General features: G+C 48.6%; 2 protein-coding genes across 5 annotated transcripts in view; both read right to left on the bottom strand.

The window, feature by feature from the left end:
• Window positions 1–1,835: 1,835 nt before the first annotated feature.
• Window positions 1,836–7,819, bottom strand: LOC128342180 (uncharacterized). The gene is made up of 8 exons (XM_053289191.1): window positions 7,447–7,819; window positions 6,898–6,921; window positions 6,131–6,165; window positions 4,141–4,893; window positions 3,842–3,967; window positions 3,621–3,662; window positions 3,306–3,536; window positions 1,836–2,349 (listed from the first exon to the last, which is right to left on the bottom strand). Exons 1-8 carry the CDS (start codon window positions 7,476–7,478, stop codon window positions 2,162–2,164), a joined length of 1,431 nt encoding a protein of 476 aa, XP_053145166.1. The 5' UTR covers window positions 7,479–7,819; the 3' UTR covers window positions 1,836–2,161.
• A 5,665-nt stretch (window positions 7,820–13,484) lies between these two features.
• MRPL4 (mitochondrial ribosomal protein L4) overlaps window positions 13,485–21,633 on the bottom strand; it is a 57,461-nt gene continuing 49,312 nt past the window's right edge. For all 4 annotated transcript variants that reach the window (XM_053289194.1, XM_053289192.1, XM_053289195.1 and 1 more), the window contains 5 exons: window positions 21,080–21,197; window positions 20,412–20,518; window positions 17,068–17,177; window positions 15,313–15,383; window positions 13,485–13,918 (listed from right to left, as the gene is read on the bottom strand). In XM_053289194.1, coding sequence (XP_053145169.1) covers window positions 13,773–13,918; window positions 15,313–15,383; window positions 17,068–17,177; window positions 20,412–20,518; window positions 21,080–21,197 — 552 coding nt within the window. In that variant the 3' untranslated portion in view covers window positions 13,485–13,772. The remainder of the gene's footprint in view (window positions 13,919–15,312; window positions 15,384–17,067; window positions 17,178–20,411; window positions 20,519–21,079; window positions 21,198–21,633) is intronic.

Consider the following 21,633-nt stretch of genomic DNA (forward strand, 5'->3'; position numbering starts at 1 on the left):
ACACAATAACTACTGGAATTCTGAAAAACTTTCCATTACAATCTAGCATGAGCTGCATTGATGGTTATCAAATACACTCTCAAGGTCTCCTCACAATTAAAAATAAAACAGCAGACACAAGCACATCCAGTCCTTCAAGATGATGAGTGCCTCTTGAGAACTCACAATTTATCATAAAAACTGAAGGCACTCCTCACACTGCCCATTCTGTTCTTTGAACATAGACATTACAGTTATTCATCCAAGCTTCCCAGGTTAACTTTGTTTGTGGAAAAGGGATTTCGTAGGTTGCAAATCGCAACGGAGAGGGAGAGTTTAAATCTCTCACACTCACCCACTTTGTCCTGATTTAAATTCTCCTTTTAAAACCACAGCATGAAATCCTGCCCTGAGTGCAGCAGGGCTGCGGCTGCTTTCCCCTTCCCAATGCCCCGCTGTTGCTCCTCCTCCCAGGACCAGCCCCGCTGCCTGCCCCCCACCCGCGCCCCAGACAACTCTGGGGTCAGCAGCTGCTGCCAGCCAGCGCCGGCTCTCGCGCTAGTTACCTGCATAGGGGGCGCCGTCGGCGTCCGCAGAGATGGGGGGCTCGCTGCCCTCGAGAGAGAGGGCACGAGGCGGAGGAGGCGGCAGAGGCAGGTGGCCAGGGGCAAAGGCCGGCAACCAAGGAGAGGGACTGGGCGCCCATGCTCTGCCATGGCTCCACGCAGCAGACTCCGAATTAAGGCTGGCCGGTCGAGAAGCCTTAGGCGTGATAAGAAATAACCTCAAAATATTAAAGCGGGCTGCCTTTTTTGCACACTTCGGAATGAGCGGCCGTTGGATTTTTTTTTTTTTTAAATAAATTTTTCAAGAGAAGAGAACACACACAGACCTTCCTTGTCGACCACCAAACACTTGATGATGACGCGACACGCGAGGTCTGTTCTCCACGCTCCTCGTCCTCCTCCTCCTGCCTGCCTGAGACTCAGCCCCAAAACGCTCTCGCTGCCTCCGACGCCACGTGCAGAAGGTGCTGGGGACGCTGGGAGGACGCACGCATGCGCAGCGGCGCAACTCGGCCGGCTTACGCTGATGAAGATTGTGTGCATGCCGTGCGTGTGCCCTCACCCTGGCAAGCCACTAGAGGGCCTGCCGAAGCAAGACAGCCGAAGGCAAGCAAGCAGCATTAACAAGCAATAAATTTAAAAATGCAAACTAGGTGTCTGCCGCCCGCCAAGCCAGCAAAGCAATGGGGGGGGGTGTGCGGGCGCGGCAGGGACCGCTCGTGGGGGGGGGCGCCACGTGCTCCTTTGACTGCCGCTAAATAAATTTTTATTTAAAATAATTTGGGTGGGGATCGGCAGGGGGGGCATGGGACTTTTTGGCGCCCCCCACATGGCCAGCAAGAGTGCCACCCAGGGCACGTGCCCTGCCTGCCCCCCCTATCATTACGCCCCTGACTCAGCTTGACTCTTTGCCTGGATCCAAGCCTCTAGCTGCTGCTTTGGCTCTTGGTGGAAAATAAGGGGGCTGGAGAATAACATTTGGCCTCCTTTCCATTTGGAACACTTGGCCTCCTTTCCATTATTCCTGCCACCCAGCAGCCCTGAGTGGTTCACCTAACCCAGGGCTGCACCACTTGGGCCTTCCAGCTGTTGTTGGGTTACAGCTCCCATAGTCCCCAGTCACACTAGCCAAAAGTCAAGGTTGATGGGAACTGTAGTCAAACAGCAGCTGGAGGGCTGGTGTTGTGCAGCCCTGCCCTAAATCAAGCTTCCCCTTCTGCATCACCACTCCATCCTCTTCCACAAGAGGCAGATCCCTCTTCAGGGCCAAAATCAGGCCTCCTAGCCATACATATTGGGGCAGACAAGCTCTGTATAAGCCTCCTGGCAAGGAGCAGTCTATCTTGAGCTACCTCTTGAACCTCTCAGAACATCTCTTGGCCCCAAGTGGACTGGCCATAGAGCCTTTTCTGTGGCTGGGTTTGACCCAAAGACATTTTTACCCAACTCTACCCAAAGAATATTCAAAGTAAGACAACTTTATTTTCTTTAAAATCAACTTTTTAATTTTTAAGCAGTAAATATGCATGTTCTATTGCTGTTTAGTCTCTACATCCTATCCTATGAAAACAAATGTTTAATATTTTTAAAATAAATATGCAGCATTTTATTGCTACCTATGTATGAAGCACTGTCTGGTTTTTGTCTTGCTCTTTTTCCTCCTCAACATCCAGCTCCCTTGGAGGAACCAGGATCCCCATAGTGGCTTCCACCCTTGCCAGTCTGCTCCGCAGTCTCCGGAGCTGTCCCCTCAGTGCCTTGAGGTTTTGCAAACATTCCTGGCAGCTGCGGAGGTCTCTTTGGCCTTGAAGGAAAGAAAACAAACAGGGTCAAGGGGCCTGTCCTCCACAATACCAGTCCCTGCACTGACTTCTAGTCCCTTTCCATGCCCAGCACAGACTTCTCCTCTCTACCTTGAAAACCCTCCATGGCTATGCCCCACCCTGTCCCTCTGCACTGATCCTCCCCCCCTCCCCCAACTTGCACCCCAGCAGGTTGGGTTTTGCTCCTCCAGCTTCTGTCTTCAGCCACCTGGAGGTCTCCTGCTCTCTAAAACTACTCTTTTTCTTCTCCCTCACTGACCCTTGGGTCTGGAACCGCCACTCATGTGGGCCCACATCTCTCTCCTATCCTTCCACCTCCTCTGTGCAGCTTTTGGCTTAATGCCTCAGCAGAGGGAGCTCCATCAGCTTGAACTGAATGCCCCTTATGCTTTCCTCCTCTTCCTCACTTCTCTCTCCAAAGCCAGACTTTAGACTGTATGCTCCTGGTGGCCGGGAACTTTTGCCCATGTACATTGACGATGCTATAAGGAGGATTGTGATAAGCACAATTGTATGACATCCTCCTTGGTTTCCTCTTTCAGTCCAGCTTGAATTCAAAAGGGCTGATATTAGCATTCATATTATCAGCATTCATGAATTTAGTATTCACATTCTGCTCTTCCTCAAGCAGCTCAGGGAGGTATACATGGTGATTTTTTCCTCCTAACACCCCTAAGAGTTAAGTTAGACTGCGGGACAAGTGACTAGCCCAAAGTCGCCCAGCGAGGTTCATGGCTGGATGAGAATTCAAACCCACGTCTCCCTGGTCCTACGGAGGTGCAGCTGAAATACATACACATCGTTCCCCCGCTTGTCCCACCTCAACTTCCCTCTCCTTCCTCTGTTGCTTGCCCATCTCTGTTTTTAGACAATAAGTGTTTTAGATTGGAAAACAACAATGAGGATGGAAAAGGGGTGCTGCCTCTGTGAGACTTACGGTCATTCAGCTGATGGAACTGCAAATCCATCAAACTCTGCAGAGTTTCTTTTACATTGCTGAGGTCTGGCTCTAGAGGAGGTGGGGAAGGAGGAGGAGGGGGAGAGGGATGCAGGAGGAAAGAAGAGGTGGAGGCGGAGGGTGGGATGGAGCCAACTTCCAGCGAGGCAGAAGATAATAATGAACCGGACCCAGGGGGGCGGAGACATGCAGCAGGGCCTGCAGGATCATCTGCAAGAGAGAAGCAGCAGCAGCTGATCAGCCGCAAACGCTGGCATACTACCACACCCGCCATCACTTGCCCTCACTGCTCACCATGAGAAGCTGTCTGAATTACAGGCATCAGAGCTTGGTCACCTGAAAGACAGAAAACGAAGGAACACTTCAGCAAGCACTGACAACCCACCCACAGGCCTCCCCTCCGAAACTTAGATGCAGACTCAAATCAAACATTTCAACATTCAGGAGAAGGAAACAGAGAGCAAAAGAGCCATTTTTAGCCCAGCAGCAACTTCAGGGGTGTGCTGCAAACGTACCTTCCTTTCCCCACCGCTGCAGCCGAACTTCACTGCGGATGAGCCTTGTCCGTGTGTGTCTGATTTGCAGGTTGATGGCCCGGAGAGAACGAGGGAACTGCTGGGAAATGCGGCGAACCCTCATTTCTGCAACCAAGAGAGCCAAAATGTTGTATGTTCTGACCAGGCTGAGTGCTGGTGTCTTGCAAAAAAGGGCAGTGCTAGTGCTTGGTCCATCATCTGGGCTGAGTATCAAAACTCCAGCTGAACTTTGTGCTGGGTGTCTATGCAAAAGGGTTCTGAGGTGCCACAATACTTACGCCGCTGGACATAGTCATGCTGTAATCCTGTGAGGATTTCTACTTCTTGCTCAAGATAATTGTCAGCAATGGAAGGCTCTGGTAAGGGCTCTGACGCAAAAGCTGCTTCCTTTGGAGTGCCAGTGGGGATGGAAGGACCTGGCACTGAGGTTTCCTCATTGACCTCTTCCCCCAGAATGTCATTGGTAATGTGAGGTCCTAGAAGGGATCCTGGCATTGAGGTTTCCTCTTTGAGCGTTTCCTCGAGAATATCAGTGGAAATGAGAGGTCCTGAAAGGGATCCTGGCACTGAGGTTGCCTCGTTGAGCTCTTCTCCCAGAATACCATTGGTGATGTGAGGTCCTGGAAGAGGTCCTGGCTTTGAGGTTTCCTCATTGACCTCTTTCCCCAGAATGCTAGTAGGGACACAAAGTATTGGAAGGGATCCTGGCACCAAGGTTGCCTCATTGGGCTCTTCCCCCAGAATGTCATTGGTGATGCAAGGACCTGGAAGGGATCTTGGCACCGAAATTTCCTCATTGAGCTCTTCCTCCAGAATATCAGTGGGGACGTGAGGTTCTGGAAGGGATCCTAGCATTGAGGTTTCCTCATTGAGCTCTTTCCCCAGAATGTCAGTGGGGACATGAAATCCTGGAAGGGGTCCTGGCACCAAGGTTGCCTCATTGGGCTCTTCCCTCAGAGGGTCCCCCAGAACATGGTGCAACCTGGGTCCCCCAGGACACGGGGCAACATGGGCCGGATTTCTGGGATGACCTGAAAGAGAGGAAATAAAGCAGGAATCTGGAAATGAGGATGGCCCATAGCCCTGATAGAAATTGCCTCCCCTTTCTGCCTAGGTTAACCAGCTGGGGTGCAGCCTGGGATTGTGGGTGAGGTGGTCCACCCAAGGAAACAAGCAAGGGATGAAGAGGAATACATTGCCTAGCACTGGCAAGACAGCCCTCACCAACTACGCTTCAGAAGGGAGTGCAATGGCCAGGCGCTATCTGCTGAACATACCAATGCAGCTGCCTTCTCCCAAGTCATACCCCTGGCTCACTTTGCCCTACTCTGGCTGACAGCCGCTCTTGGGCAGAAGCCTTTCCCTGGCTAGCTAAGATCCTTTAACAGAAGATGAAGAAGACTCAACCCAAGACCTTGTGCATGCAAAGCACTTGTTCCACTATTGGACTATGGGCCCTCTTTCCTCATACCTGTGAGCAAAGAGGCTTCTCCTTTGAGCAGAGTGGGAGCTGATGGTTCACATGGACTAAACAATGCATTTGCTCTCTGGCTGAAGCAACAATCCCCAGTTACAGCCTTTTGACCTATGTGCGGGGGTAGGGGTGGGGCTTGAAAATCTGCCTGGATGCCATAAGCAGGAAGCATAACTATGATCTGAGGAATGCAGGCCCAGCTCCGAGGGGCAGAAAACTGGGATCAGAGAAAGAAAGCGTCTCTTTGGACTGATCTCGGAGCTCATTGGCCAGGAAATGTTGCCCTTGTTTGCAGGTGATCCTCCAATTGTCAAATTACATGGGTCCTAGCTAAGGGACAAGGAAACAAGACACCAGCTTTGGAAACAAGACACCAGCATGCTTTAGCTTCCTCTTCTCCAAGGCAGGGGAACAAGGCCCAGAGGATGTCTTGGGGCTGGGTATGGGCAAAGGGTTCTTGCAGGGCTTTTTCAGAATTGCACCACTTCCAAGGGAGAATGACCAAACCTACCTGCCTGTCTGCTGCCACAACCCTTTCCTCATCTCCTCCTAGAAGGGAGGGTATCCAGATGTGACTTGTCCGGGCCCCCTGGTCTCCACCAACACTTTTGGCTGCAACAAGTGCCAGCAGCAAAGGATAGAGGTGGCTGAACTTGCCCTCCTGCCCTTCACCCATCAGATGGACGTCTGCCCATCTCTCTCCATTTTCAAAGCAAAACAGGTCTCCAAGGAGACACTCCCTGGGGTGTTGAGGAGCCCTGAGAAGAAGCATGCACTCTCCGTCATCCACTTACCAGTCTGTGCCCCCTCTTCATCTTCATCTTCATCCCTGCAGAGATAAGGAGAAACATTCTTAGTAGCAAATCACAGGAAATTGAGGGGTTCCCCCCAGTAATCCGAGGGGGTGCTGTGCCATCCCAAGTGTGCCCTCACCCATAATCCTTCTAGAAAGCCCTGCTAATTTTGGATGATTCCATGGTTGGGAACAGTGAAAGTAATTGCTATTGAAAGTCACTCACTGCATTTTGCTCAAATTGTTTTCACTTGGGGATTGACTGGTTGACAGGACTGGGGGCAGACTCACTCTCGTAGTTTATAGATATGAGACCAGCTTTCCCACCCCTCTCCAGAGAAGCTTTTCAGCTTTTTAAAAAGCCCTCCCCAAAAAGGGGACACTTCAGCTGAAAGAACATACATGATGTTTTGTTTTGTTTAAAAAATGGAATAAGAGGGTTTATATTTCTGACAACTCGAATCCCCGGCAGTATGTTTCCCAGACTATGGGAAACACCTATATCGGGCAGCAGCAATATAGGAAGATGCTGAAAGGCATCATCTCACACTGCGCGGGAGATGGCAATGGTAAACCCCTCCTGTATTCTACCAAAGACAACCACAGGACTCTGTGGTCACCAGGAGTCAACACCGACTCGATGGCACACTTTTACCCGGGTTTGGGCTATGTCTGAACAACCCCCACCCCCTCCACCCCCATCCCTTTAGCTGGCCACACCAGAGCCAAAAGCATTAAGAGGAGTCAAGAGGGGGGAAAGCAACTCACTTTGGTTCTGCCTCTGGGCGAGACCTATAGGAACATGAAAGAAGAAAAGGTTAGGCATGTTCTTGGAAATAACATGGGGGTGCTGGCAGAGGGCAGCTTTTGAAGTCAGCTTCAACTGGTGGGCAGGATTCCCCCCTCCCCCCCCAAAAAAACCCCAAGTGGGCCCACAGGGGCCAGCCAGTAGCTCCTGGGTGCTACCATTTCACAGGTCTAGGACCTGCAAGCTTAAGAAATACAGTGGTGAGTGGGAAGTCAATATTTACTTAATTAGATGTAACGGGATTGTTAAGATATTGTAAAAACCAATAAAACATTTAAAAAGCAAAAAAAGAAAAAAAGAAATACAGTGGAAATCAGCCCAGCAAGTGACCTTCGAGGGCCACCTGCATTTCAAGGAGAAGCTGTGTGGTGTGAATACTGGTGGTGAATTTGTGACCACTAAAGTTCACATAGAGAGCACAATCGCATGTAAAACAATGGAAGGGCATCTTTAAAAACCAAGTCCAGGCAGCCATTAGATTTGGCTTCCCCACCATGCCGGAGACTTACCTACAGTTCACCCATGACCAGCAGCCACCCATCCTGACAGCTAAGATGATAAGCTGATGATAAACTGACAGCCAACTTATCAAAGATGCTGCAGCTTATCTAGAATGCTGCCAAGTGAGCCTCCTGCAGAATCCTCACAGGTCTCCAAGGGGAACCATGACGGCAGAATTCTGTGGCTGATTGTGAGATCGCAAGATCAGTTACTGGCCACGCTGGTTCTGGTTTGAATCCAAACACTGTCTTGGTTGTGCAGCTCAAAGTGTCAAAGCACCAGGGGAGAGTCACCCCTGTCCTGCCCTCCCTGCTCCCCACATGTTTTCCACCTAATCACTTGCTGAAGTCCCTTAGTTAGGAAATCCCTCTACATCACATTTAGCACTAAGGCCTGTCTCTGTTCAGAAAACACAAAAAAGAAAGCCAATTAACTTGTGGAACTAGGTGTGGTGATGATCCCTGGCTTAGATGGGTTTGAAAGGGGGTTAGAAACATTCATGGAGGAGGAGAGGCCCCTCTGTGGCGATTAGGCAGGATGGCTATAGAGAACCTCCAGCACAGGCTGAATCCCAGATGCTGGGGACATGCAATGGGTGTGGCTGTTGCCTTTGCACTCTTTCATGAGTTACAGAGGACTCCAATGTTACAGAGGACCCATGCAGGTTTATTATCAACCTGCACTAGCAGTGGCTGCAGCCCACCCCTATCCACAAGCATCCCCTTCCTTCAGCATTTGCTAACAGAAGGGAAAAGGCAAATGAATAGAAAGTGACAGAGAGGGAAGGAGGGGGAAATGAGAAGGGCAAAGAAAGAGGGGAAGCAAGAAAAACGATGGTGCCTCACAAAGAATGAGCAAGAGAAACAGCAGGCTGTAATGTACTTTTTGTATAAGGTTATGAAATGGAAAACAAACAATATTCAATATCTTGCCCCACCCCCACCCCATTACATCTTCGGAAACAACCTACAGTATGTCCTTATTAAACTCCATAGGCCCAACTGCACAACATCTTAGTTTCCACTGCACTTTTTTTTAAAATGCACTGCATAGAATGCACCCAGCTGCACATCAGAATGAACCTTGGACTAAGGGACCGCCTATCTGGCCTCCCCAAAGACCCACCACGGCAGCTCATGGCCCCACAGTGGATGGATGAATCCTCCCAAGGATGCTACTCTTACATTTTTAGGGGACAGGCCAGGAGCATTCTAGCTATTGCTCCCTTGACTGATTGATTGATTGAGTGAGTGCTGTTAAGTCGGTGTCGCCAGGGGTGTATCTATGGTTGGGCAGGCAGGGCGCCACTAGAAGGGGGGCGCTATTTTATAAAATTAAAAATATTTAAAAATGACCGTGGAAAACAAAATGGCCACCACGCATGCTCAAATGGCCTCTGTGAGGCCTGCCAGGCCTCGCAGAGGCCATTTGAGCATGCGCACTGGCCATTTGTTTTCAGCAGCCACTGTATAAAAACATATTTTGTTTTTAAAAATGGCCACCGCACATGCTCAAATGGTCCCTGTGAGGCCCTAGAAGCCAGTGGGGGGAAGGGGAACCTTTGCAGACCCCCCCCCCAGCCTTTAGGAAGCCCCTTGAAGGGGCTACAGGTAGAAAAATTTTTAAAAATTTAATATAATATAATTCACTGTACACATATTCAGTTTGGCACTATGTACAGAGAATCAGGGCTTGTGAATACTGAGCTGAAGCTTATGAGTTAGGGTTATATTCATTTGCTCTTACTTTGCTTCTTGTGATAAGTGAGTTTTGTTTTTTTTTTTTACATTTATATCCCGCTCTTCCTCCAAGGAGCCCAGAGCAGTGTACTACATACTTAAGTTTCTCCTCACAACAACCCTGTGATGTAGGTTAGGCTGAGAGAGAAGTGACTGGCCCAGAGTCACCCAGCTAGTCTCATGGCTGAATGGAGATTTGAGCTCGGGTCTCCCCATTCCTAGTCCAGCACTCTAACCACTACACCATGCTGGCTCCACTTACAGTAAATGTGATGTCTTAATAATATGGCTATTAATGATGGGTTTGTCTTTGAATCAGTGTGAGATCCTTTATATTAAGGCCCACTGGGAGTTTCTTGCTCTCTTTCTCTCATTTTAACTGTCTTTCTGAAATACTAGAATATATTCCAAGCAGTGACACAGTTTACTCTGCATATCCTTTAATTATTTCCAGAGTATCTGGGAAAAGTCAAATTCTCCATTTATTTTTAAAACTTATGTAACAGTGATGCTACAATGCATAGTAGAGAATTAGACAGGCACTTCTGTTTGGTTTTCCAAGTACACCTCCACATAGTATTTGGGTATTTTATGAGCCCCAGCATACTGAAATGTGTAGTTTTCCAGCACTTTTTGGTCTGGCTATGTCCACTGCTAAATAGTTTTTGAAATATTAAAAGGTTAATGAGCTTGACTTGTATTTTTGAGCTGATATTATGGTAAAGTTATCTGAAAGATGGGTGTCAGATGTTTGGACAAGGGGCACAATTTCAGTGCTTGCCCTAGGCGCTATTTTTCCTAGATACGCCTCTGGTAACTCCTCTCCCCCCACTCCTCCAAAACCAAGCTCTTAGCCCTTTAATTACTTCACAACAACCCTGTTGTGTTGTCATTTTTTGTTTGGTAACTGCTGGTCAGTGTCTAGAATGCCTAATTCTAAAATTCCCCATAGCCTAGCTGTTTGGGGCACATGGATGTAAAAGTGGGGTAGCTAGCCCTCTATCCTGTCAGGAGGGCCATTACACCTATGGTCAGGTCCAGCTTCTCCAAGTTGGGTTGCAGCTGCTGTACGATGGTAAAAAGCATTTCTGCACACCACCACCACCACATTTTAGAACGGTTGGTTAGCAGCATATGAGACCATTCTTTGACCCTTGCCCTTCATGGCAGGTGAAGGCTACTAGGGTTAGGGTCCAGGAGTGACAGAGGTGGTGAATATCTACCTGAAATCCTCCAAGCACCCCAAGCTGTGGACTTTGTCTTTTAGAGGAGTGACACCCCATCAAAGACCAGACTTCCCTCTCTCCAACCCCGATCCAGTCCAGAACAGCCTCCAAACCCCAGTTCGGAACATTCACTGCCTCCCTTTTGTCTGCTGACTTAAATTATAAGTAGAGTTGGGCGTCATCTGCATATTGATGACACCACAGCTCACAGCTATGGACGACCTCTCCCAGAGGTTTCATGTAGAAGTTAAACAGCATGGGAACGGAATGGATCCCTGCAGCACCATATAGGACAAAGGGTGGAGTATGAGTCCCCTAGTAGCACCTTCTGAGTATGACCTTCAAGATAGGACTGGAGCCACTGTATCACGGGGCCCCCAGCTCCCAACCCAGAAGGATACCCCGACTGATGGTATCGAAAGCTATTGAGCGGTCCAGAAGAATCAAGAGTCACACTCCCTCTGTCTACCTCCTGGCATAGGCCATCCACCAGGGCAACCAGGGCAGTTTCCATCCCGTATCCAGGCCAGAAGCCAGACTGGAAAGGATCAAAGTAATCAGAATCATCTAGGGCTGCTTGGAGTGAAGACACCACCATGCTCTCCAACACCTTGCCAGAGAAGGGGAATTAGAAAATGGTCAAAAATTATTTAAATCATCCAAGTCTAATGAAGACTTTTAAAGGAGGGGCCTAATGACTGTCTCCTTCAGGTGGGGAGGGGGGGACAGCCCCCTGATTTCAGGTAGGTATTCACTACCCCCGCCACCCATGGACCCAATCCCTCCCTAGTAGTGGTGTGCCCGGACCGGTCCGGAGCCATGGAAAAGGCCTCCGGACCAGACCGGTCCGGAATTTGGCAGGTCCGGTGGTCCGGCGGGGGAGGGGAGTGTCACTTTAAGGGCGGGGGGGTAGTACTTACCCCTCCCACCGCTCTTCCCCCTCCGGCGCTTGTCTTTTAACCAACTTTTTGGGGTGGCAGGGTTCCTCCCTGCTGCCCCTGCCCCCATCATTGGCTGCAAAGTTCTGAAGTAAGTATAAGCTGGCGCTACGCATGCGCCCGGCGTGGTGCACACACCCCCGTTGTTGCCGCTGGCATGCACGCGTGACGTATGCGGTGCACATGCGCCGGTGGAGAAAACGGGTGTGTGCACGCCGCGCCGGGCGCATGCGTAGCGCCAGCTTATACTTACTTCAGAACTTTGCAGCCAACAATGGGGGCAGGAGCAGCAGGGAGGAACCCTGCTGCCCCAAAAACGTTTGTTAAAAGACGAGTGCCAGGAGGGGTAAGTACTAACCCCCCCCCCGCCCTTAAAGCGACACTCCTCCCAGTGCCGGACCACACCTCCGTGGTTCCTTGCACATCCCTACTCCCTAGTAGCCTTCACCTGCCAGGTAGGGCAAGAGTCAAGGAATGGTCTCCTATATGCTGCTAACCAACTGTTTTTAACATAGAATATTTAATCTGTACATTAGTCACATTTCTGCCTTGACCATCCTCCAAGGAGCTCAGGGTGGCATAATTTTCTCCTTCCCATTAATCCTTACAACAACCACCCTGTGACTTAAGTTAGGCTGATTGACCCAAGATCACCCTGTGAGCTTCTTATTAAGGAGATTTGAACCTGTGTCTCACCAATCCTAGTCCAACACAATGACATCTGGATTTTGCAGGGAAGGAAGAAAGGAAGTTTGACTCCTATTACTTTTAATTAATATTAATTTATACAGCATTTTTGGAAGGTTCAAAATGCTTCATATACATTATCTTGTTGAAATCTCCCAATTCTGTGAAATTAGGCCAGTATTATCATTCCCCTATCACAGCAGGAAGCTGAGTGTGGCTTGCCAGGCCACTTAATCAGCTAATAGCAGAAGTTAGATTATAATCAGGGACTTTCCAATGTGCAACTCAGTCTCTAAGCCATGTGTTATACCATGTTCATTGCCATCTCCTCCGGCTTCTCTGCCTCTTAGTGTGGAAGCCTTTAGATTTCTCAGCTAAGTTCTGTTGTAATGTGGTGGTGTTTTAAATTAACTTACACCCCACCATTTCTTCAAAGAAGAGTGTTCTAAGTTTAGGGAATCCTGTCTCTTTTGATGCATCTGCCATAGAACCCCTTCATGCCTCCTTTCCTGTATCCCTTGTGTATTGCAGAAGATTTGGCAGCATATTCTAGCACAGTGTTTCTCAACGTTGGAGGAGAGGTCTATCAATGGCTACCAGTCGGAGGGCTGTGGGCCACCTCCAGCCTCAAAGGCAGAATGCCTCTGAGTACCAGTTGCAGGGGAGAAACAGCAGGAGAGAGGGCATGCCCTCAACTCCTGCCTGTGGCTTCCAGCAGCATCTGGTGGGCCACTGTGCGAAACAGGATGCTGGACTAGATGGGCCTTGGGCCTGATCCAGCATGGTTGTTCTTATGTTCTTAACATTTTTGGAGTCATGGATCGGTACATAATTCATGTGCAGTTTCCTGGACCAGCAGTTAGTAAGCCTTGTAAGCTTTCCAGAGACAGCGGGCTAGCCGCTTCTGGAGACAGAATATAGGACAAAATGGTCTACCCGTCATCTGATCCAGCAAGACTCATTATTAGCTATGACAGGAATGGAACCTCCATGTACAGAGGCAGCTGGAAAGGAAAGGTTGTGCTGTCAAGTCGGTGTCGACTCCTGGTGACCACAGAGCCATGTGGTTTTCTTGGCAGAATACCGGGGGGGGGGGGTGTACCATTGCCTCTTCCCACGCAGTATAAGATGATGCCTTTCAGTAGCTTCCTATATTGCTGCTGCCCAATATGGGTGTTTCCCCTATTCCCATATTCTGGGAAACAGAGCAGTGGGGATTTAAACCAACAGCCTCCTGCTCTCTAGGCAGGTTGCTTCCCCACTGTGCCATTAGGTGGCTATAGAGGCAGTAGGCCTATGAATTCCACAAGGTGGGAACAGACACAGAGGGAGAACATAGTTTTCATGCCAGACTTCTGGGCTGCATACACATACTTTTCGTGCCATACTTATGGACTTCCAAGGATGCTGGGCCCTTGCTGTGATCAAGCAAGGCGGTTATTATTTTCTTCTGAAATACACCATCTAAATGCTTTATTATTCCTTTTCATCACTTCTCTAGTTTTGCTGGTTTCATCTTCCAGCAAAAAAACAAAACAGCAAACCTCCTCCTCATCACAACAGTCCACCGTTTCAAGTGTCAGCAGCATTCGGGGAAGTGTAGCTATGCCCAAAGACAGGGTACAATTTCAGCAGTCCAGCCAGTTTTAATGTTCACATTAGAAAAACACTAAACCTCCCAGGGAAAATGGAATGGGAAGCAATGTCCAGCTCACAGCCGCTCAGTCCATTTCTGGCCCCAAGGCTATGGGAAGTCGCTGTAGGGCAGTCGGAAGGGGTATAGCGGGCTGTATCGCATGTCATGCCACAGCAGCTTCTCTTCCAAGAAGGAGATCGTGTCCAGGGTGAGCACGAGAGTCTCATACTTCAACATGCTGTGCACATTGAGACCTAGAAATGGGGGGAGAACAGACAAATGCTTAAACTGTATCTTCAGTGACTCAGCTTCACAGATATAGCCAGCAACCAGGCCCCTTTCCAGCTGCTGGGACACTAAATAAAGTGATCTGACTGTGGCAAGGGAGACGGGAGACAAGGAGGGTGAGATTCAATCTCCTCACTTCACTACAAATCTGGTTAAGGGATCAGAAACTGGACACCTCTAGGCCAAATCCGGCCTCCTGCCAGTTGGCCTCTCAGATGCCCTCAGCAACATCAGGACAAGTTGAGATCCCCCCACCTCCACCTTTGTGCTGCCTCCGTATCTCCCTGCTGCTGCTGACAAAAGCAGCACAGTTTCCCTCCAAGACGATGCAAAGGCTGCAAAAAGCCTCCACCACCTCTTGCTGCCAAGTGCTATGCAGAATGTGAGGTGTGCCTAAGCCCGCTGAAATCAGTGGGCTTAGCCGTGCTTCTCTTTGCATACAATCAGGCTGCAAGCTTCACAACACACAGTCAGCTGGGGAAATCTTGCTTGTTAAAAAGCACTGTCGTTGGAAGATTGGCAAGCCCAATTGTGGATCAATGCTGGGTCGAGAGACCTTGAGATCCAAGTGGAGGCTTGCTTGAAACCGGTTAAACAGCCCACCCCAGCCTGGGCATGCAGGAAGCCAAATGGAGAAATCTATCCTGTATTAATATTTAACTAGCAGACCAGGCAAACAGCATCTGCGCCGCTAGTCTCTCCCCGCTGCTTCCCCCCCTCCCTTTCACCCCAGTCCATTCCCCGCCGCTTCCGTCCATTCTCCATCGTTCCGGAGGTCCCATCCTCCTCCTGCCACTGGCAGCTTTCCCTCCCTGCCCCTTGGCAGCGCTTTCTCTCCCTGCCGGGCTCCCTCCCTCCCCGCTATTTTAACCCACCCGCCAGCCTCCTCCTCACCCTGCCATCTGCCTCCTCTGCTGCTCTCCCCCCTCTCAGCCCCCAGCCACAACGGTCCCAGTTCGTTCTCCATCCTTGGAGGCTCGCGCAGCCAATCCGCTTGCTGCGCCAGCCTCTGCCCAGCCACAGGCCTGGCTAATCCGCTTGCTGTAGAACTCTCCCTGCCTCACATTGGAACACACCGCACATGGACCATCTACCAGAAATAGATAGATAGATAGATAGATAGATAGATAGATAGATAGATAGATAGATAGATAGATAGATACTTGGTTGCACTGATATCTTGCCCTTCTTCCACCATATAACTTTAGGCAGCATACATGTGGATTCCCAAGCAGTCAGCCATCCCAGCCCTGACCAGAGCGAGATCTGCTTCGTTTCAGCAAGGCAGCTGTGTTGTGTGCCCTCAGACCACCACTATGGCACTGCAGAAGCCCCATCCCACCCCCTCTACCCAACTCACCTATTGCTGGCACTACTGTGATGGTTTTAAGGCCACTTGCTGCTGACATGATGTTCTCAGGTATCTCATTACTGAAAGGCAGAATGGTGAGAAAGTATGTTTTTTTGCAGGCTCAGGGCCAGGATTTCTTGGGCATACGATCCTTGCCATTCTCCACGACTCTGAATGGGTGGTGTGCAGTGATCCTATTCCAACTCCCTGGTTAGAAACATCTGCACTGCACAGTGAATTGTGACTGGAATCATGTTGGGACCCTAAACAGAGCAGCCTGACTCCAATCCACACTGCATTTTAGAGCTGGAAGGGACCTTGTAGATCTTGTAGTCCAACCCTCAGCTCCACTACAGCATCTCCGACAGCCAATCAATCTGAGTTTGAAAACCTCCAGCAGGAGGAGAGCTCACCACAGTATGAGGCAGGTTGTTCCCGGTGTGTACCCTGAATTTGCACATTTCATTAGTAAGGGCTCAGATTTATTGTAGGAGGCTCACCCTTGACTCAGAAGCTTCAGCAGCAGCATAGTCCCAGCTGTGTTAGCCCGTCACAGCAAAGTATTTTGTAGCACCTTAACAAATTTAACGTGGCATTCCAAAGTCCACTTCATCAAATGCCCAAAAGCTTATGCCACAGAGTATTTATTTAAGGAGCCATAAGGCACTCTGATGTTTTGGTATAAAGGCTGGTTGCATGGACCATGGATAGGGAAAGGCATTCTGCATGTACACAGAAACACAAAAAAAATCTCAGCAGGCCCTGCAAATGGACTTCAGTAAGCAAGTTTCACTGAAACTTGGGCCAAGCAAGTTTCAGGGCCCTCCACCAGTAGCAGAACAAGAGCCCAGCCCATGCCAGTTTTGCCCAGATCATAAGGTGGAAATTTTCCACCTCTAACAATGGACAGATTTTTGTACATATACACAAGAAGCATGTGTCTTACAAAGGATTTCTGGGGGCTTTACGGCATCTCAAAATAGGACAAAGTCTGGATTAAATCACATAGTACATGGCTGAAACTTGTTCCGTTTTGGGTAGAAGCACTTCTGGACACATAAAAGAGAACATGTGATGTTCTTCGAGAGAACCTTGTCCATATCAGATGCCCTCAAAGCCCCAGTGCTAATACTCCCATTTTGGCCATAAAGCACATGGCTAAAGTCAATGCCATTTTTCTTATACTCATGAACAAAAAGCAATGTTCTGCACTGGATGGAAGTTTTGTACCTTATGACCTGGGCCAGCTGAAGGAGCCCTTTCCATCTCAACCACTGCCAGGGAAACCCTGTGCCCTGCTGTGGGACATTCTGAGGCTTATTCTAGGGCCCTGAGCAAGTTCACTGGGGCAGCACTGGCCAGGCCTGTTGGGCCTCACTGTCGCTTTGCATGAAGGAAGCATGCATCCCAAAGCAGACCCGACACTCCCACTGTGGCTGCACAATTCGAGGGAAGATCAGAGGTTATGGGCAAAGGGTCTCTTAAGGAACCTTAAGGGCTGCTACTGATCTTCTCACTCTCAAAGCTCTGAAGAACTCCAGAGCTCGCCCTGAAAACCAGCCACTGTCCTGGGCTATTCCTGAAACTGTTTCCATGGCTCAGTTTTCTAGCAGCTCCTGGTCAGATTGAAATCCTGCCCTGTTGCCACCAGAACTTGCTCTCCCTGAAGCTCTGGGTGGAGACAGTGAAGGCTTTTCAGTTTACAGTGACAGGGCAGTCTGTATCCTCAACCACATCCCCAACCAGACTCTGAAGCAAACTCACACATCCACAAGCAGCGCTGACTCCCCCCAATGCCTGTAACGGGCCAGATCCATCAGATACTGGGGGTCAGAGGTTGGCATTTCCAGAGAGTCTACGATGTGTAGATTGTCCTGGGGATGGATTCGAAACAGAGATTCATCAGGATTACGAAATCAAAGTTAACTGCTGCATGTCTCCTCTGTGACCAGGATCCAACTAAACTACACACACACACCACAAAGTGAGAACTGCACACACAGAGCCAGGAACTTCTTTGAAGTTTCTGCTTGTATTGCTGAAGAGACAAGCTGCTTTTCAGTTCCAGTTTTACTATTCAAACTGAAAATGGATTACCTCTTTAGCATACAACTTCAAAGTACACTCCAGCTCTTCAGCATTTTCCTCAGTTTTCATCACTGACTTGGAGATCACCTGAACCTCAGATCACTTTTTAAAAGCTACCAACCTAGCCTCTAAGGCAGGCTTTTCCAAACTGCACCCCTCCAGATGTTGCTGAACTACAACTTCCAGCATACCCAGCCACATAAAATGGTGTCTAGGGATGCTGGGAGTTGTAGTTCAGCAACATCTGGAGGGCTGCAGTTTGGGGAAGCCTGCTCTAAGGCTTACTGCACTACCACAGCTGCTAGGGCCAATCCACCAGCCCTCATCTAGCCACAAGCCGTCTCTTTTCCTAGCCAATCATCACCTGTTCAAATTGAGCAAAAGATGGTGCAAGAATCTAAAGCCTTGCCTCAACAGCCAAGATTCATTTGAGTTAGTTACAGATGCAAATTTTAATACATGTGGTAGTCAGGATTAAGATCTATGTGGATGCCCACAAACTGGACTGAGGGACACTACAGTTTTACAAGGTATGGGGAAGGATTAAACTAAACTGTGCAAACTGCATTAAGCCCAAATTATAGTAGGCATTCTTGCAGTTAGCAATGAAGTAATTCCACATGTAGACAAATCATCAAGATTTGTGTGACTCATTTTCCAGTGAATTTACAGAGAAAACTCAAGAGAGACATGAAACTCGTTTACACCAGGATGACAAGAGGATGATCATGCAGTGAACCAACCACTCTGTGTTCCTCAAAACCATTTATTTCTGTTTTATCAAACCCTCTTCACCTCAAGTCTCTTCCTGCCTCCCATCATTAGTCACGATGGCTATCTGCTACTTCTAAGTTCAGTATACCTCCAAACACCAGCTGCTGGGGAGCCACTGTCTTCATGTCCTACTGGTGGGATTCCCAGAAGGATCTGATTGGTCACTGTGAGAAACAGGATCCTGGACCAAATGGTCCTTTGGTCTGATGTAGCAAGGCCCTTCTGAAGTCCGGACGTTCTCTTTCATGTCTGCGTTTTGATTGCTCTCCTGCCCCTGACAATCTAATCAGACCTATGTGTATTTCCTATATCATGAAATCTCCAACTCTGCACATGTCTCAGGGTCAGCATAGTTTTACCTGTTTCACAGAAATGCTTTGTTCTGAATTAAAGGTTTCATTTTTGGCAAGAGAGAGAGAGAGAGAGAGAGAGAGAGAGAGAGATGGTTTGGAGAGGGTTGTTGCTTGCATGCAAGGAACTATGTGGTCATTAGCTGTAAAAACAGAATACATGGCAAAGATCACGAGGAAGAGTTGTGAAGTGTGCAGGAGCTTTGCAGGCACTGCATGCATGTTTTCAGCATAACCTTAATCACTGCAACACTGTGAACTTGCTTTTTTAAAACAAATGAAACCAAGAGTCTCTGATACTACATTCTGCAGGAAATTCTGCACAAATAAGATTATAATCCAACTTGCCACTGTGGCAGCAAATGGGACCAGAGAGTAACAACAAAAGGAGAGCTCTGCTAGATCAGACCAAGAATCTCTCTAGTCCTGCATCCTGTTTCCAACAGTGGCTAAACACTAAGAACCTCATAAGAAGGGGACAAAGGTGAAGGTCTTCTCCTTTAATGTCTGGAGTAAAATGTGAATTGCATTTTCCCAGCAATAGAATTTTGCAGTTAAAAGAGCTGGGGAAATGTAATTTCCCTGAAATGAGCTATCTTGACAATAAACGCGTAACTAGGAAAATGCGTCCAAAAGATCACAAGCAGAATGCAAAGATGATGGACATCATGCCAGCGTTTAGGGTGCAGAGTTATACTACCTCTGTATGCTGAAGCTCCGTTTAACTATCATGGTTGATAGTAATTAATTAACATCTCTCTCCTCCATTAAAATGTTTAATCATTTTCAAAGCCTTCTAAGCTACCAGCCGCCACCACGTCTTGTGGCAGCGAGTTCTGTAAACTTAAATTACCCATTGTCTGAAGGAGTACTATCTCATGCCTATCAATCAGTTTCACTGGGTGACTCCAAGCTCAAGCATTATGGGATGAAGAGCTTCCACCTACTCTCTGTATATCATTTATCATTTATAATTGTATAAACCTCTACATCTCACACTTAGTTGTCTTTTTTCTAAACAAAAAAGGCCCAGTGCTTTAGCTTTTCCTTGCAAGGAAGTGCACTCCAAACCCACCCCTTCCCTGTACCTTTCCCATGGGGCAAACTGTACACAGTAACCTAGAAGTGGTTGCATCATAAGTTTTATCATCGATTAAGTGCAGTCAAGTCAGTGTCGACTCTTAGCAACCACATAGATAACATTATGTTATTGGCCATTTTATTTTCAATCCCTTTCCTAATAGCCCCTAACATGGAATTTAAATAATAATTAAAAAAACCATGGAATTTGCTTCTTTCCCCTACTGTTGCCACATGATATTTAATGAAGATATCCACCACAGCCCTAAAGTCCCTTCCCTGGCCATAGTCACCGCTAGTTGAGACTCCCTTTGTAGAAATGACATTAGGAATTTTTTGCTCCAATGTGTATTGTTTTACACTTATTTGCTAGGGATGTGCACGGAATCAGCGATAGCCGGCTCGATGGCAGTGGTGGTGGTGGTGGGGGGTGTTACCTTTAAGGAGCAGGGAAGGTGCTCTTAAACACACACACACCTGCTGCCACGTTCCCTCTGCCAGCACTGTGATTTTTTAAAAATGGTCCCATGGGGCAGCAGCGTACCAATTTGCAGCCCCAGTGCACGATGGACCAGAAGTGCCCAGTGCACATAACATACACACACACCCTGCCGTCGAACCGGCCCAACTTTTGAACCGGTTCAGAGGACCGTAAAAGGCACTTTGAACCGGTTTGTGCACATCCCTATGATTTGCTGTTCAGCAGTGCCCCCAGCCTTGCCAAACTAGCTACAAGTCAGACCTTCAAGGACTGGAAGTTCACCCGGGACACCGGATAGAACTCTTTGCATTAACCATGAAATGCGGCTGTGATACCTGTCCCAGTTTGACTGTCAGTGCCACTTTGAGGCCCAAGACACGCATTTTCATGGGAAGCATGTAGTAGTAGCTGGTGGGGCCGCGGGGGCCATGGGCCACGCCACCTAGAAGGAAGGAAGGAAGGAAGGAAGATCAGAGAGATCAGGGGGGCATCAGCTGGGACAGATACACTATCTTAGCTGGATACTGGCAGCAGGCCCAGGACAGTGCTTGAGATAGGAAGCTGCCATATACTGATTCAGACCATCAGTCCATCTAGCTCAGTATTGTCTACACAGTCTGGCAGCAGCTTCTCCAAAGTTGCAGGCAGGAGTCTCTCTCAGCCCTATCTGGAGATGCTGCCAGGGAGGAAATCCGGAACCTTCCGCTCTTCCGAGAGCGGCTCCATCCCCTAAGGGGAAAATCTTACAGTGCTCACACATCAAGTCTCCCATTCATATGCAACCAGAGCAGACCCTGCTTAGCTAAGGGGAGAAGTCATGCATGCTACCACAAGACCAGCTCTCCCCTCTGGTCTGCCAGCAGAAGGCACATTTCTGCTGGCAGAATTTCAGGAGTCTAGATTTTTGCCATGGAAGGGACCAGTCACTATCCTCAAGCTTTAATAAGCTGACATGTCCTTTAGGACTACAAGACGCAGGAAAAGGAAAGGGAGAGTCACTCACCACCATGCCACAGAGGTGACCTGATACTGCCATGCCGGGCCCGTCCAGTGCCCTTCTGTGGCCAGGGCTTCCTGCCACCACCAGACATCTCTGCACGTGTCTTGGTCTTGGCATAACTCTGGAAAGTTAAGTCAGGGGGAAAGTCATGCTCAGAACAGCATGCAGCAGACACAAGTTCATCAGAGCATTCAAAACACTCCACACACCTCAAAAATCCTTACAATCACCCCCTACGGTAAGACAGTACTGTTTTTCCTATATTACAAATGAGAGGGCTAAAACGGAGAAAATGTGGCCGGCTTGCAAAAAGGAACAGAGCTGAGATTATCAGCCAGTTGAATTCTATTCTCAATAGTGCACTCCAAATGCAGGAGCAGAGACAGTGAATATGTCTTAGGGCATAGCGACACGGGCAGTTTTTGCTTATAATCCCTACAAGTATCACAATTTCTGTGCACAGTATGTGCTGCCAATGCCCTACCAGCGCACATGGCAGACCAGGACATTGGAACCCAGAGGAAAATAACTGGGTAAGTACTAGATGGAAATTCATC

Source organism: Hemicordylus capensis, chromosome 2, assembly GCF_027244095.1.
Source record: "Hemicordylus capensis ecotype Gifberg chromosome 2, rHemCap1.1.pri, whole genome shotgun sequence".
In the NCBI taxonomy this organism is placed as follows: Eukaryota; Metazoa; Chordata; class Lepidosauria; order Squamata; family Cordylidae; genus Hemicordylus; species Hemicordylus capensis.